Here is a 15,315-nt window from a genome sequence, read left to right as displayed (position 1 = left end):
CAGCAATGTCAGATCCTTAATCCACTGAGCAAGGCCAGGGATCGAACATGCATCCTCATGGATACATTTGGGTCATTTATGGCTGCACCACCATGGGAACTCCAAATTAATTCTATGATGACATATCATCTAGCAGTTCTACAAATGAGGAACTTCTATTAATCTTTTAACTAGACATTCATTGGAAAACCCAAATAGCTGAAGTCCTAGGACTGAATCTTATTAAAAATAAAAAAAACAATGTGTATTTCATTACTGCAAAGTAAGCAGGTGTATTCATCTGCAGTATACAGAGGCAAAATATAGGAGGAAAAAAGTGGACAAATTTTCAGTCCTGGAAAGAATATCAAAAAGAAAACACTACCACAAGCAACTCATGGTTCGGAAGAAATGATGCAACACAAAGACAGTTTTAAGAACTACAATAGTTAAAGTTATAGGCACAATATTAAATTCATTAATTAGCACACAAATCAAACTTAAGGCAAAACAAAGTTTACTTCCACATTTATTAATACAGACTTATCTGGAGAATGTCAATGTTATTTAACTCCAGTTATTAAATGTTCATCAGTCTTAATTAAACACTAAAGGAATTTCTGTTTGTGGAACCTATATTGTCAGTATTATTAAATCTAATGTAAAATATGTTTGGGGTAGAGCCCTTTCTTTTAGCAAGAAGATAAATTCAACAATAACCTTGTACACTTTCCCGGACTATACCTTTGGAAAACTTAAAAAGTTAGTAAACCTATATGTATTTAGGTAAATAAATTTCTTCTCTGACATTAGTTAGCTGTACAACTAAATACCACTGTGTTAAACTATACAATTCTGCTATTAAAGCAACATGAAGGAGCCTTTATCTACTCAGCTATTCTAAAGCTGCTTAGGCTAAATGACGTATACATGTGGGTACATACATATATGTACATATGCACTAGGAAGGAACATATTGGGTAGCAAGTTACTGAAATTTGAGGCAGAAAGGCTAGATCAGCGGCCTTATAGACATCTGTAATAATTTACTTAGGAAGAGGTAGGTCAATTTTTATTCACATCTCAAAAGTCTCAGACTAATCTATTTTTGATAGACCTGAGCTCTGGATGAACAATGTCTAAAACCACAAAATTTTTGGCCTATAGGTCGCATTTCAGTGAGCCTTCACATATGCCCAAAGCATGATTAAGCAAGGTGGGAAACATTATCACTTTCTTACATAGCAGGAGCAAAGAACTTCATAGATATAAAAGCCTTTAAGTATATAAAATGGCTGTCATTCAGGTCAACTCAAATATTACCTCCTCAGAGATCTTCCCTGACGCCCCACCCTGAAAACTGCTCTACCATATATATCATCACTCTCTTGTTTTCTTAACATCACTCTCTGAAATACCTTGTTTCTTCATTCATTAACTGTAGAATTAAGGCTCTATGAAAACAAGAATCCTGTATATCTTGTTCACCACTGTATTTCTAGTAGGTGTTGGGCACAATAATTTGAATAAATAATTAGTTGAATAAATTAATTTCTCAGTGTACATGACAGATCAAAATATACCAAGAAACAGAAAAGCAATCTTTTCTTTTTCTCTCTATAACATTTATACATACCTATACACAGATACAAACAGATACACTTACCCGGCCTACAGTATAAGGGCTCCTGTTTTTTAAGGTACATTTTTCAAAGTCAGAGATGGAATATTTTGTTGCTTTAAAGAAAAATAATAATCACGCAATAAAGTTACTTATGCCTATTTAAACTGAAGAAGAACTTTGATGGGAAAATAGTTTAATATTTTTGGTAAAATAACCCAAGACTATCAAGTAAAGACAATGTTTCTTCAGCAACTTTTATATCAGTTAAAAATAATCAGATAAAACAGCTTTAAACATGGTAATTTATTTTATGCAGTTGTTTAAATCCATTGTTTAAAAATGTTCAAAAGGCACTTTAAAAAACATATTTAAAAATACATTTTTCTGACTTATTGGTGATCACTTAAAATAAGCAAGTCACCAAACATTTTTAAACCATTTACGATACTATTTTACCTTACATTAATTTTTAAAATTCCAAAACACAAACATTTGCTGGGTAATATAACACACTGCTTAGCAGTAAGATTAGTTTCCCTTTAATAATATACTTTACATGAATTATTAATTTGCAGGGCCCTGAAAAGTTATTTAAATTTAACTGATATAAACTAAAAACCAGAGAGGTAAAGGAGTTCAACTCTATTCAACTCTGAAACTAGTTTTAGAGTTGGTTTCTCAAAAGATAATTTATAAAGTTTATTTTAATCTGTATTAAAATTTCAACTCCAATATATATAAACATGTCATTTTTAAAAATCAATAAGAGCACATTTAGCACAAAATAAACCACATGTTGGCCTCCAGATTTCTTTTCTTTTTTTTCCTTTCTTCTTTTGGGCATACCTATGGCATGTGGAAATTCTCGGGCCAGAGATCAAATCCATGCAACAGTCACGACCTACACCACTGCTGTGGCAACACTGGATCCTTAACCCACTATACCACAAGGGAACTTCTCTTCACCTGCTACACCCCACCCCATGATTTCTTAAGTATGCTTCTGCCAGGCCTACTACAAATAAGTAGAAAAATGAGGCAAATGAGACCTTTTGAGAAAAGGGGAAGTGGGGGAGTGGTAGAATCCAGATAACTTTACTTCATTTAATAATTGTATATCTAGGATTAGTTTAAAATTGCAAACTTTTTTTTTTTTTTTTTTTTTTTTGTCTTTTGTCTACTTAGGGCCACATCCACAGCATATGGAAGTTCCCAGGCTAGGGGCCAAATCAGAGCTGTAGCTGCTGGCCTACGCCACAAACACAGCAATGCCAGATCTGAGCCACACCTGCAACCTACACCACAGCTCAAGGCAATGCTGGATTCTTCATCTACTGAGCAAGGCTAGGAATTGAACCCACATCCTTATGGATACTAGTCAGGTTCATTAACCACTGAGCTATGACGGGAACTCCCTAAAATTGTAGACTTTTAAGTAGGTCAAGTATCCTGAGAGCCAGCAAGCATTATTCTTAGATTTTTACTTCCAATCTCACAGGGAAATCTAAAGTTAATAGGTATAAAATTATGTAAGCGACACATACAAACTCTAGTCACTACCAACAGCCAAATTAACTTTGTGAAGGCAGCATTAAAAACAGAGAATGGATGTTAGTTATTAAGGAAAGAAGGATGGGCAATAAATACAAAGAAGCAGAAATTGTCAAAGAATTCTCCAGAGAAATGAAAATCAAAAGGGTTGACTTGATCTAATCAATCAAACATGGGATTTTTTTTTTTTTCAAGCTTCAATCTGGTATATAGCGTAACAAGCTCAAGGAAGTGAAAAATTAATACTCAAACAATTATGAAAATAACCAGTTGGCAAATTTAATGCTCAGATCCAATTACCATGTTTTTTAAAATACTAAAAACTGGTTAGTGATTTATTTTTGAATCTTCTTACAGTAACAAAAACTCTTCTGAAGTTTAAGATACTTGAAACCAAATAATTGAACTCTGGGACAAAAATCTGCTTTGTATCATCTATCAACTTTCCACTTGAAAATATAAGTATACTGATATTGGAGAATATAAGAGAGCAAAAGCCTTATGTTTTAAGACAACACAAAAATCATTTACCCAGATGACAAAAATCTGAATTTAAAAGACAGGTAGTCATTATCATCATGAAACCTGGTTTTATGTGCTCTATCAAATACTTGGAGTGTTTTTTTGTTAGGTCATATAGGACAATCAACTGATTCCTGCAACTAGTAAAATTCTGATAGTATGAATTAGCAGAAAAACACTCTGAACATTATAAAACAATACTGTGCTACCTCTTTTTAAATTTTTTTTCCTAAAAATTGTGGACATTTTTGATGACATTCATTTAGGTATGCTTTTAGTGAAATCAATATGTACTTACTTAACCTTTCCTGCCCCAACATGAAATCACTAAACTTTATAATTTACTGTCACTCTGATTTTGCCAAGATGGAATGATCCACTGACCCTTTAAATTATCTTTAGGCTTTTACATTTAATATATAGTGTGATCCTGGACTACAGTGATTTAAAACATGCATTACGTAAATCTTTGACAGACAATCTTAAGGGCAAGTAATCCTGGGGGGTGTTCCAAAGATTATTTGCACCAGAATTACCCGGTTTTAGAGGAAGGCTGAATAAGACTCACCTGGAAGCCTTGTTTAAACATAATCACTAGCCTCTACACCATCTGAGTTTCAGATTTGGTAGGTCTGGGGTGAAGCCTAGGAGAGGACCAACAGATCCCAGGTGATGCTGATGCTGCTGGTTGGGACTACACTTTGAGAACCATTGCCAAGAAAGCATACTCCTGGATCCCATGACAGAATCAGAATTTCTGGGATTGAGGTCTTGAAATCTCCATTTTAACAAGCTCCCAGGCAAGAGTGTAAGAACCACAAGGACAATTTAGCTGGCTAATTTGATTATTACTGGCCAATGTATTAGATGTCACATGTCATTAAATAAAAATGGAAATAATGCTAAATGACTAACATCAATGCTGACATAGTACCAAAAATACATAGGCTTGGAGTATAATAAATCTTAGCTCCGTTACTTACTAGCTCTGTGACAGTGGAAAATGACTTTAGTTCTCTGAGCCTCAATTTTCTCATCTATAATATGGGAATAACACCTAATTTGTGAGGATAAACACTAATGTATACAGAGTATCTAAGCACACCACCTGGTACACAGTAGGTGTCAAAGAAAAACTAGCTATTAATTATTAGAAGAAATATATGAAATATTTCCTTTAATATCTGATTTGATTAAAGCATATTTTTCATTCATTTAAAACAAATATCTACACTCCAAGATAAAGAATAACAAGAAAACTTCTACACTTAGTACTCCATACTCTGGGTCAGTGTTCTTAAAAGTCATACACATATTCACTCATTTAATCCTCTTAACAGTCCCGTGAGGTAGGTGGTATTACTGTCCCTAATTTACAGATGATGAAATTGAGGCACAGAGATTAGGTAAATTGCTCAAGCTTTCAAAACTAGTGATGGAGCAAGAATTTAAACCAGGCAGTCTGACTCCAGACCCCAGGATTCATCACCATGGTGACCTCCTTTGAGGCAATTTTAAGTTTTTGGATGTCATGGTAAACCATTTATACTTTTAGTACAGAAAAGTAGCATATATGGACTGCAAATAAATTCACATCCATACCAAGGTAAAGAGTTGTTCAAAGAATCAAATGAATGCCTTGAAACTTTGGCAGATGATATCACCATGAAAGTAACAAAAAACAATAGGTAAAAATGGGTGTCACTTTTCACTACGTAGACAGAGGAATCCATAATCAGCCACTAGGATGAACATCCTTTCAAATAAAACATCCAAAGAGGTCATGGTTTTGACATGTTTTGGCACAATAAAACAAACTATTTAGCTAATAAGCAGCAGATTCAATGGCATGACAACCACAGAAAATGAACATCAGGATAACACATGAGAGGAATGTAAATTATTTGTAACATTTAAAATAATCTTATAGAAAGTCTGTATTCTATTATGATACACTCAGGTGATATTGCTAAAGACAACAAAAATTTTAAATTTTCTTTCCTTCTAGAAATTCTTTAAATAGAGGGTCACTAAAATGAGAACATTCATGAATGTGTTTTTGATGAGTCTTGAATGGGTATTCTGCTCCGTTACAACTGTCCACTGGCAAAACAATCATCCCCAAATAAGTCAGCATCAAAATTCAGGCTGTTGTTCTTAAATTAAGTATTCTGTCTTTTAATAGTTGACATATTTCAGTTTATTTAAGCAGTCTGCATTTTTTAATGCTTTTAATTAACTCTGGTCAAAATCTCGCAAATTATTTTGCCAGCATAACTAATAGCCACCTCAGATCCTGAAAATGAATTTCAAAACTCTGCTTTACACAAGTTATGAAAGGCACAAACAAGTTCTCATCTCTCTATGGGATGAGAATGAAAGGAACTATAATTACATAATTGGAAAGAATTTTAAATAATCAATTAAAAATGTCACTTAGTGATTCCTGAGAGTGGTACTAATGTAAGAAAAGCATCCCCAAATAGCATTACATTTACTATTTATTAGTTACCCATAATTAACAATGGGTAAGCTTAGGAATAAAATATTTAAAAATGCATGTTTATAGAATGCTATTAATGCTTTCAGTAAATAAATATTAATAGTTGAGAATGGCATTCAAGAATGGTTAAATGTTTAGAAAAGAGACAACAGGGACTTCGAAAAAGATTAACTATTAATTAGAACTAAGTACATAATACAGTCAAGGCCAATGATAATTTCAAAATGTGGTTTTATTAATGCACTTTAGGATAAGTGCGATTCTTATTCTACCTTCTTCTGGAAGAAATACTGCCAATTATAAACAGTCACAGCAAAATTTTCATTAGACAAAACTGCATGTGTATGGAGTCCCCATCGTGGCTCAGCAATAACGAACCTGACTAGGATCTATGAGGATGGGGGTTGGATCCCTGGCCTCGCTCAGTAGGTTAAGGATCCAGGGTTGCTGTGAGCTGGGGTGTAGGTCATAGACATAGTTAGGATCTGGCATTGCTGTGACTGCGGTGTAGGCTGGCAGCTGCAGCTCCTATTCAACCCCTAGCCTGGGAACTTCCATATGTTGCATGCGTGGCCCTAAAAAAGCAAAAAACAAAGAAAAAAAAAAACAACCTGCATGTGTATGGGTTGGGGGGAGAGTTTGCTTCAATTTATATCATACTGCAAATATAAATTTTGAGTTTCCAAACAACACTGGGCAACAATGTTTCCTTCTAAATTTTTTTAAGGCAGATCTATTTAGCATTGTGTGTGGATTACTAACATAGTGCAGTGTAGTTTTAGTAAATTTAACAGTTCCTCAGTGAAAATAATTTATGTGGTCAGGAACCAGGCAACAGAACCTCTTTTTCTAGTCCCTCTGCCTGGCCAGAGTTTATTTTATTCTATTTATTTATTTTATTTTGGCCATGTCCAAGGCAAGTGGAAGTTCCTGTGCCAGGGATCAAACCCATGTCACAACAGCGACAATGCTTGATCTTTAACCTACTGAGCCACCAGGGAACTCTTGCCTGGCCACATTTTAAAAACACAAGTTTTTCATATATATATATATATCTATCTGTATCAAAACACATTTTAACAGATTCACAGCTCATTTAAAGCTTCAGTTTACAGTCATTCATATGAAATATTTCTAATATGGAATGCTCACTTAGAATTCCTCACTGGGATTCCAGTGTTCTACATCAGAAATGGAGAAGTTCTTCAGTGCAGTGCTAGACATTTTACACCTGTTATGTTTTTCTTTCAAGAGTTCTCAATTTACTTTTGGATCTTCATTTTTGTATACTTGACTTATTTCCTTTAGCATCTTTTCAGGTAAGGCAGGTTGATATCTGTATAAATAACCATATGGACGAAGATGATAAACGAGGTATTCTAACTCATACATAGTTGTAGGATCAACATAGTGAAAAGAAACTGCAAGATCAGAACAGCAACCAGGACCCTAAAAAAGTAGTGGAAACAGGCATTAATATACAGCACATTGTCTAGATACAATATTCACATACTGATAAAAGAAACACCCATTTTAACAGAAGTCAAGCATTAAAACTGGTAAAGTAAAGCAGACGTACATAATTTATTACACTTGTAAAAGAAACCAAGAATTTTCAGAGTTCCCAATGATTTAAAAATCAAACATGAAATTGCTAAAGTATATCTGAAATAATATTCTCATGTGCCCTATAATGTTTTAGCACAAAAAAAATCTTTAGACTTCTTTAAGGGTCAGCTATACAAAGGAAAAAGCTCTATTTCTTCAAGTTTTGCTTTCTCTTCATAATTTTCTCATTATGAATTTTTGCTTGTCTCAGCCTCAGAAAGACATCTTTGGAACTTTCAGTGACTACAAAGCCTTACCCATCATATGTCTGCAACCTAATACTTCATCTAAACATCAACCCAAACAGCATTTAAGAGGAACTGCTCAGTTAATCCTCAGTTTGAGTCCAAACTTTGCCTACTAGTGTATAATCTTGGGCAAATTACTTAATGTCTACAAGCTTCAATCTCCTCATGTGCAGAAGATAACTACTTAAAGGAGACAATGTGTGTAAAATGCCTGGTACCACGCTTTACCTGTAGGAAATGCACAATAAATGTTAGCTATGACTGACAATAATCAAACTCAGGTGGCCCTCAGCTAAGTCGGTCAGAGTTAAACCTTTGTTCAGTTATATAATTCTCATGGATTTTTAATAGAGTTGGTGTGGGGGTAGATTTAAAACAAGACAAAAACTAGCAAAAACAAAACAAATAAAGAGGAATAAAAACAAGAGAATAAAGAAAAGAGAAGTTTAAAAAACTAGTCCCAGAATTAAATAGTCACAACGTTATTCTGGGGTCAGAATGGGGATCTGGAGACTCACTCAGGTGACTCTATCTAATGTCTTTGCAAGCAACCAGGGAGAAAAACAGTCTGGCAAGTTCCCAGAGAAGATTCATACTGACTTATTAAATTGAACATTTAATAATTCATGTTTGGAAGTATACAGCTTACAATGCAGTAAAAATTATTAAGAAACTGTCCACTGTATTTTCTCTACTCTTTTCTCTGAATTTTCCTTTGAAACAAACACTGAATATGTGGCTTTCTTGGACAACCATGTAAGCATTGGTAAATTATCTGGTGCCTATTTAAAAAAAAAAAATTATTTAAAAATTTATGGCTGTACCTGAGGCATATGAAAGTTCCTGGGCCAGGGACTTCATCTGAGCTGCAGCTATGACCTATCCCAAGTCCTTTAACCCACTGTGTTGGGCCAGAGATTGAACCTGTGCCTTTGTAGCAACCTGAGCCATTGCAGTCAGATTCTTAACCTATTGTGCCACACTGGGAACTCCTGACGCCTACTTTTTACATCTTTAGGGAGAATAGGAATATGAAAGGGTTCCCTTCGTGGAAAAGCAGAAACAAATCAGACTAGAATCCAGGAGGATGAGGGTTCGATCTCTGGCCTTGCTCAATGGGTTAAGGATCTGATGTTGCTGTGAGCTGTGGTGTAGGTCACAGACATGGCTCGGATCCTACGTTGCTGTGGCCCTGGCGTAGGCCGGCAGCAACAGCTCCAATTAGATGCCTAGCCTGGGAACCTCCACATGCCTCGGGTGCGGTCCTAAAAAGACAAAAAAAAAAAAAAAAAAAAAAGAAAGAAAGAAAAGAATTTGATAGCAGAGGCTTAGGTCACTGCAGAGGTGCAGCTTTGATCCTCGGCCCAGTGCAGTGGGTTTAAGGATCAAGCATTGCTGCAGCTGTGGCTGGCGTAGGTTGCAGCTGCAGCTCAAGAATCTCAGTCCCTGGCTCAGGAACTTGTATATGTCACAGCTGCAGCCATTAAATAAAAAAGAATAAGAAAATGAAAAGTAAACAAATAAGTCAACTTGTGATTATCAAACCAACTAGCTCTGTCCAATAGATATATGTGAGTCACATAATGTAGTAGCCATACTTGAAAAGTAGAAAGAAATAGGTGAAATTCATTTGAATATATTTTAACTGAATGAATCAATATTGATCTTTTCTTAATGTTTCAATAGGTGATTAATACTTTAAAATATTATTAAGGAAATTATTCTTTTTCTTTGTGCTAAGTCCTTGAAATCAAGTATGACTTTTAAATATGAGCACATCTAAATTTCAACAGCCATAGTTCAAGCACTTAATAGTCATATGTGGTTAGTGGCTATTATAGTGGCCACTGCATATTAAACTAAACGCTAGAACAAGAGAAGTTAATATTAAATTACTGATCCTCTCTGGAGCAATTTTATATAACCGAAATATTACAATAATATTTTGATAAGATTTACTGCATTAATTATATTATACTCTATTGTGCTTTTATATTGTTTACTGAATGGCCAGGATACTGTTATTGCTAAGCTTTATAAGCAATAAAAGGCAGTACAAGAAAACATCTATAGTTGTTAGAAACAAAATACCTAACTCTGCATATGATTATGGTTACCCCCAAAACTCAAGAGAATTGTGAAAAATCATCAGAAATAAAAAATTCAGGAACAGAGCCAGGTTTTAAAGGTGCTTTAAAAAAACAACAGCTTTCATTTATCAGTTAAAAAGTTTTAAGAGCCCAAGTGATAAGCAAAAAAAATATTAAAAACCTAGGGAGTTGGTTAAGGAATAAAGATCTATTTGAAGAAATGTATAAAATTTTACTAGGGAACCTAAAAGGCAACATAAAGAAACCAGGGCAAACAAAAATGTCTGCTGTTTCTAAATTAATAAATTTATATGCAAAGATAGAATAGCCAAAACAATTTAAAAGAAAAAGAGAGAAATAAAGGAGCGGAACACACACTCTTAGATTAATAACTTAGAAATTTTGTAAAGCTACAAGGTCCAATATGGTGCTGAGCCAAAACCACAGAGAATAATAGGTCAGAACTGATACTCCAGATACCGATCCTAACTATAAGTAATGCTACAGTGAATGATAGTAAGAACATATTTTTAAATTGGTAATGAAAGTAAAACTTAGTTAATAAATTGTACTGCAATAACTAGTTAACAATTTGGAAAAATTAGGAGCTCTCTACATCAACCATATACCAGCAAGTTTCAAATGGATGAGAGTTAATGTAAATAAAACTGAAGAACTAATATAATGAACCATATTTGATCATTTCTGACCTAAGAAAAAGGCAATTTCACTTGCAGAGAGATGGATATATATGCACATATATATTTAAATATTTTAAAATTCAGTTTATTATTTATTTATTTACTTTTAGGGCCACACCTGCAGCATATGGAAGTTTCCAGGCTAGGGGTTGAACTGGGGCTGCAGCTGCTGGCCTATACCACAGCACGCCAGATGAGTCTGAGAACTGCATCTGTGACCTACAATGTAGCTGTGGCAATGCCGGATCTTTAATCCACTGAGCAAGGCCAGGGATCAAAGCCACATCCTCGTGGATACTAGTTGGGTTCTTAACCTACTTAGCTACAACGAGAACTCCATACAATTCACTGTATTTTAAGATCACTCTATTAAGCCTGATTTCAAATTTTCTGGTGAAAAATCTATTGCTAGGGAATAGACTGTAGTTGTAGGGAACAGATTTTATTCCTGGGAATGGACGTACTTCTAGGAAAATGAGAAGGTGGTGTACTTGAAGACTAAGTTCTGAACAACCAACCTAAGAACTTAACTCTTTGATCAACTAGCATATCTCAGACCCTAACCCGCTAGATAAAGATTTTCTACACTGTATTTTTAGTGATTACTCAGAGAAAGTGCATGTATGAAATTCAGGATGGCTTTGAAAACAACTCCTTTAGAGAGAAGACAATGTATTAAATATTGAGTAATAACATAAGTTTGATTTCATACCAGGTTTTTTTTTGGGGGGGGTGTCTTTTTGTCTTCTAGGGCCACACCTGTGGCATATGGAGGTTCCCAGGCTAGCGGTCCAACTGGAACTGTAGCCATGGGCCTATGCCAGAGCCACAGCCACACAGGATCTGAGCTATACCTGTGACCTACACCACAACTCATGGTAACACCAGATCCTTAACACAGAGAGCAAGGCCAGGGATTGAACCTGCGTCCTCATGGATGCTAGTCGAGTTGGCTAACCTAACCACTGAGCCACAACAGGAACTCCTCATATCAGGTTTATACAAAACCTCTTAAGACCGAAGAGGCAGCATTAGAAGGTTTGGTCAATTTTGGAACTTCCGAGTCTATTTTATAGTCTTCAAAATAACTCAAATTTTTTATAGAAGGAACATAAAAATTTCCACCCATATGAAAAACCACTACTATTTAAATAAAACATGCACTACAGAAATGTTTATTTTGTTAATAGAAAGTATATTCTTAGGTACACCCTATTTGAAGGTGGAAACTGTGAGCAGTACTCTTAAAGGGAAAGTTACAAATGGAAAGTCGAGTTTGGGTATATTTTTGTATGGGAAGGGGTGTAGAATTAAGAAGGGAAGAGGTCAAGTAAGCTTGCAATGGTTTAAGTTTATACTACAAAAGCATCCATAGTAACTCACTAAAACCAAAACAAAAATAGACTATCAAAAGGCAGACTTGGGAATATATCTGTTTTAAAGTTTAGGATAGTCTTGCATCTATATTAACAATAAGATGCTAGGATACGGTTTCAAACAATCTCATTACATAAAACTGAAGTTTAAAATGTTTATTTATTCAAGGGGAATTTTATCCCAACAACAAAATATTCATTTTAATACATCCCCTACCCTCTTTGGAGGGGCACATATCCTATTAATTATAAAGAGGAGCTCATGATGGAAATAAGAAGAGCTTTTAGAATCAGAGTGGTCTGCAGTAGTGCCTACATTACCTACCAGGATAGGCAAGTTACCTGACTTTCCTGAGCCTAGTTTTGTCATCTATTAAATTCAGGATTACTGTAAGGATTAGTTATTTCTGTGTAAGCACCAAGAACATGCTGGTGGTTGATGGTTGAAACAGGAGTGATCTGCTTCAAAATTTCCTTTTAAAGCTGTTAGCTTAAGGCTTGGATCAGATGTTCCAGGTCAAGGTTTCAGTCTCAGCGCTACGGGCTGGATAAGTCTTATTGTGGAGGGCTGTCCTGTGCACTGAGGAATGTTCAGCATCTAGTAGGTTTACAATCTTGTGGTTTCTATCCACTGGAATTCAGTAGCCTCCACTAAGTTAACAACTAAAAAGGTCTCCGGATTTTGCCAAATATCATCCGGGAGGCAAAAAAAAGCCCCTGGTTGAGAACCACTGTTTTAGACGATAATTTGAAAACACTGGCTTTTGAAGAAGAGACTGATACCATGAAGCATATGATTTGTACCTTAGGGCCAAAGAGAAAGAAGGCAAAGAGCACTAGTAACTTGATGAGAGACATATCAACATGAGGACTGAGTCTAAAAGCTAGGTTTCATGACTCCCAGTCTCCAGTTATTCACTGCTGCAATGGTCATACAGTGAAAAACAGGCAACAGCCTACTAAATGTACATCGTCAGGAGAATGGCTTAGTTACAATATATTCATATCCTACATTTTACACAGCAATCTAAATTAATGAAGCAGATACATACATTAATGTTGATAAATTCTAATGTGTGAAAAAGGCATATGCTCAAGGATACACATGGTATACCATTTATTTTAAAAACTGCCAAATGATATGCTATTATTTACGGGTACATAAACATATAGAAAAATATAAAAACATGCATGGTAGTGATTAATACTACACTTCATGGTAGTGGTTAACTCTGCAGAAGGAGGCAAGACATCTTGAGGAGGGTACACAGGTCTCATCTGTATCTTTTTCTTTGAAAAAAATCTGAAGCTAACGGGCAAAAGATTAATATTTGCTATAAATGGGTGGTGGGAACAAAACAGTATATCCTCCTCAAATATTTAGCTGTATACCTGAAATATTTAATGAAGCAATGTATTTTAGGTAAAATTCTCAGGAACGTATGCTACGGTGTCAAGTGAGAGCCAGGACTTAGGTGCTCATTGTGTGAGACACTGTTCTTACACCGTAAAGACCACTGAATGAGACAGGTAAATCAGGCCCACTTACAAATGGGGAGACTTAGAAGTTAAGCAAACTCTGTCCGTCTAAGGTCATTTAACTATTAAATGGGAAAGCAGGATTTGAACCTAGCTCTTTCTGAACCTCAAAGGCTTTTCATGCATCAGTCCTGAAGACTAGAAGGCTCTTTACCCAGACCATCCCATAGCTTGCTTTCTAGCCTCACTGAGCTTTCTGTTCAAAAGTTACCCTTTAGTGAGGCCTTCCTTAATCACCCAAACCAGAGTACCTCATTCCACCCTGAGTCAATCTCCATCCTCTTATGTGGATTTATTTTTCTTCAGGGTACTTATTGCTACACCTAAATCATATTATAACTTCACTTGTCTGCCTGTTTATTGTATGTCTCCTTGTCCAGAATGTAAGATTCATGAGAACTGGAACTTGTCCACGTTTACTGCTATATTCTTAGTGCCTGCCATATAGTAATACAAATGTTTGCTGAATTACTATTGCTGACACCTCTGTTCTCATCTACATTCCTATATTGCCATTTGATACATAAAGACTTGGGAGATTCTTGGTTATTAATACTAAAGAAATACATTATTAGCTGGGTATTTTCAGAGTAAATAAAAGTCATTCTATGTATTTATAGAGCAATAAGATTTCTAAACTTACCTCTACAGGAGGATAATAGTTATAATTCCAGTACCAAAAGGTTCTAGGCAGATACCCCTTGATTAAGTGGTGTTCTGGTACAAAGGGATGAAAAGTTTCTTTTCCAGTGGTGTCTCTGGAATCTCCCGCTTCTACATTTACAATTTCCATGCATCTCCCCAGAGCTAAATCTTCGATGGAGGAACTATGTGTACATCTGTCTGTTTTAAATCCATCAACAAATCTCTTCAAGGCTTCTTTACTCAGTACATACCCTGCACCTCCGCTCATGTAGCCCTGCTTTACATAGGGCTTAAATCTTCTCCCAAAGTAAATGGGTTCTTCAGGGTTGTATTTTGAAAGAAGCCATCTCAAGTTATCTAGTATAACATACGTATCATCATCTGCTTTCAAAAACCAATCGGCATCTTCTAAATAATGATCATGAACATACTGAAAAGCTTTAATTGTTTTCCAGTACAGTTGGTCTCTGCCTTCTCTGGTGTTTAATCCCACAGCAGGGAAGTCTTTATTTTCTTCTGAACTCATAAACAACACCTTGTTACAACGCTGGGCCCATGTAGCTTTGACATGTTTGGCCTTTTTCTCTAGATTTTGAGGCCCTGTCATTACCCAGCAAAGAATTTTAACCTTCTGATAGAGGTTTTCAGCGATGTCTGTGTTCTCATCTATTAAACAAACAAAAAAATTTAGTTATATTTAAACAGATGTAAAATCCAAATAAATTACACCGAAGAAGACATTTTCTTAAACAATTTCAAAGGCCTCCCTCTTCTATATACCTCTCTACCATTAGCAATTCAGCTGAAAGAAAGCAAAACTCAATCTAATATGAACTGATACTCTGATTTATTGGTTTCATGTCAATCTTAGTCAAGAAATAACAAGAGTTGGAGTTCCTATTGTGGCGTAGCAGAAATGAATCTGACTA

At 35.3% G+C, this 15,315-nt stretch overlaps 1 protein-coding gene across 3 annotated transcripts in view; it reads right to left on the bottom strand.

Moving 5' to 3' along the window:
- Nucleotides 1-3,411: 3,411 nt before the first annotated feature.
- C1GALT1 (core 1 synthase, glycoprotein-N-acetylgalactosamine 3-beta-galactosyltransferase 1) overlaps nt 3,412-15,315 on the bottom strand; it is a 38,610-nt gene continuing 26,706 nt past the window's right edge. For all 3 annotated transcript variants that reach the window (XM_021063389.2, XM_021063388.2, XM_084977102.1), the window contains 2 exons: nt 14,385-15,052; nt 3,412-7,628 (listed from right to left, as the gene is read on the bottom strand). In XM_021063389.2, the coding sequence (XP_020919048.1) occupies nt 7,437-7,628; nt 14,385-15,052 (860 nt within the window). In that variant the 3' untranslated portion in view covers nt 3,412-7,436. The remainder of the gene's footprint in view (nt 7,629-14,384; nt 15,053-15,315) is intronic.

The sequence above is a fragment of the Sus scrofa genome, chromosome 9 (assembly GCF_054392235.1).
Source record: "Sus scrofa isolate SSC_HxYL_T2T_F1_AM1 chromosome 9, Sscrofa_HxYL_maternal_Yorkshire_Landrace_v2.0, whole genome shotgun sequence".
In the NCBI taxonomy this organism is placed as follows: domain Eukaryota; kingdom Metazoa; phylum Chordata; class Mammalia; order Artiodactyla; family Suidae; genus Sus; species Sus scrofa.
This window is presented reverse-complemented; position numbering and strand designations above follow the sequence as displayed.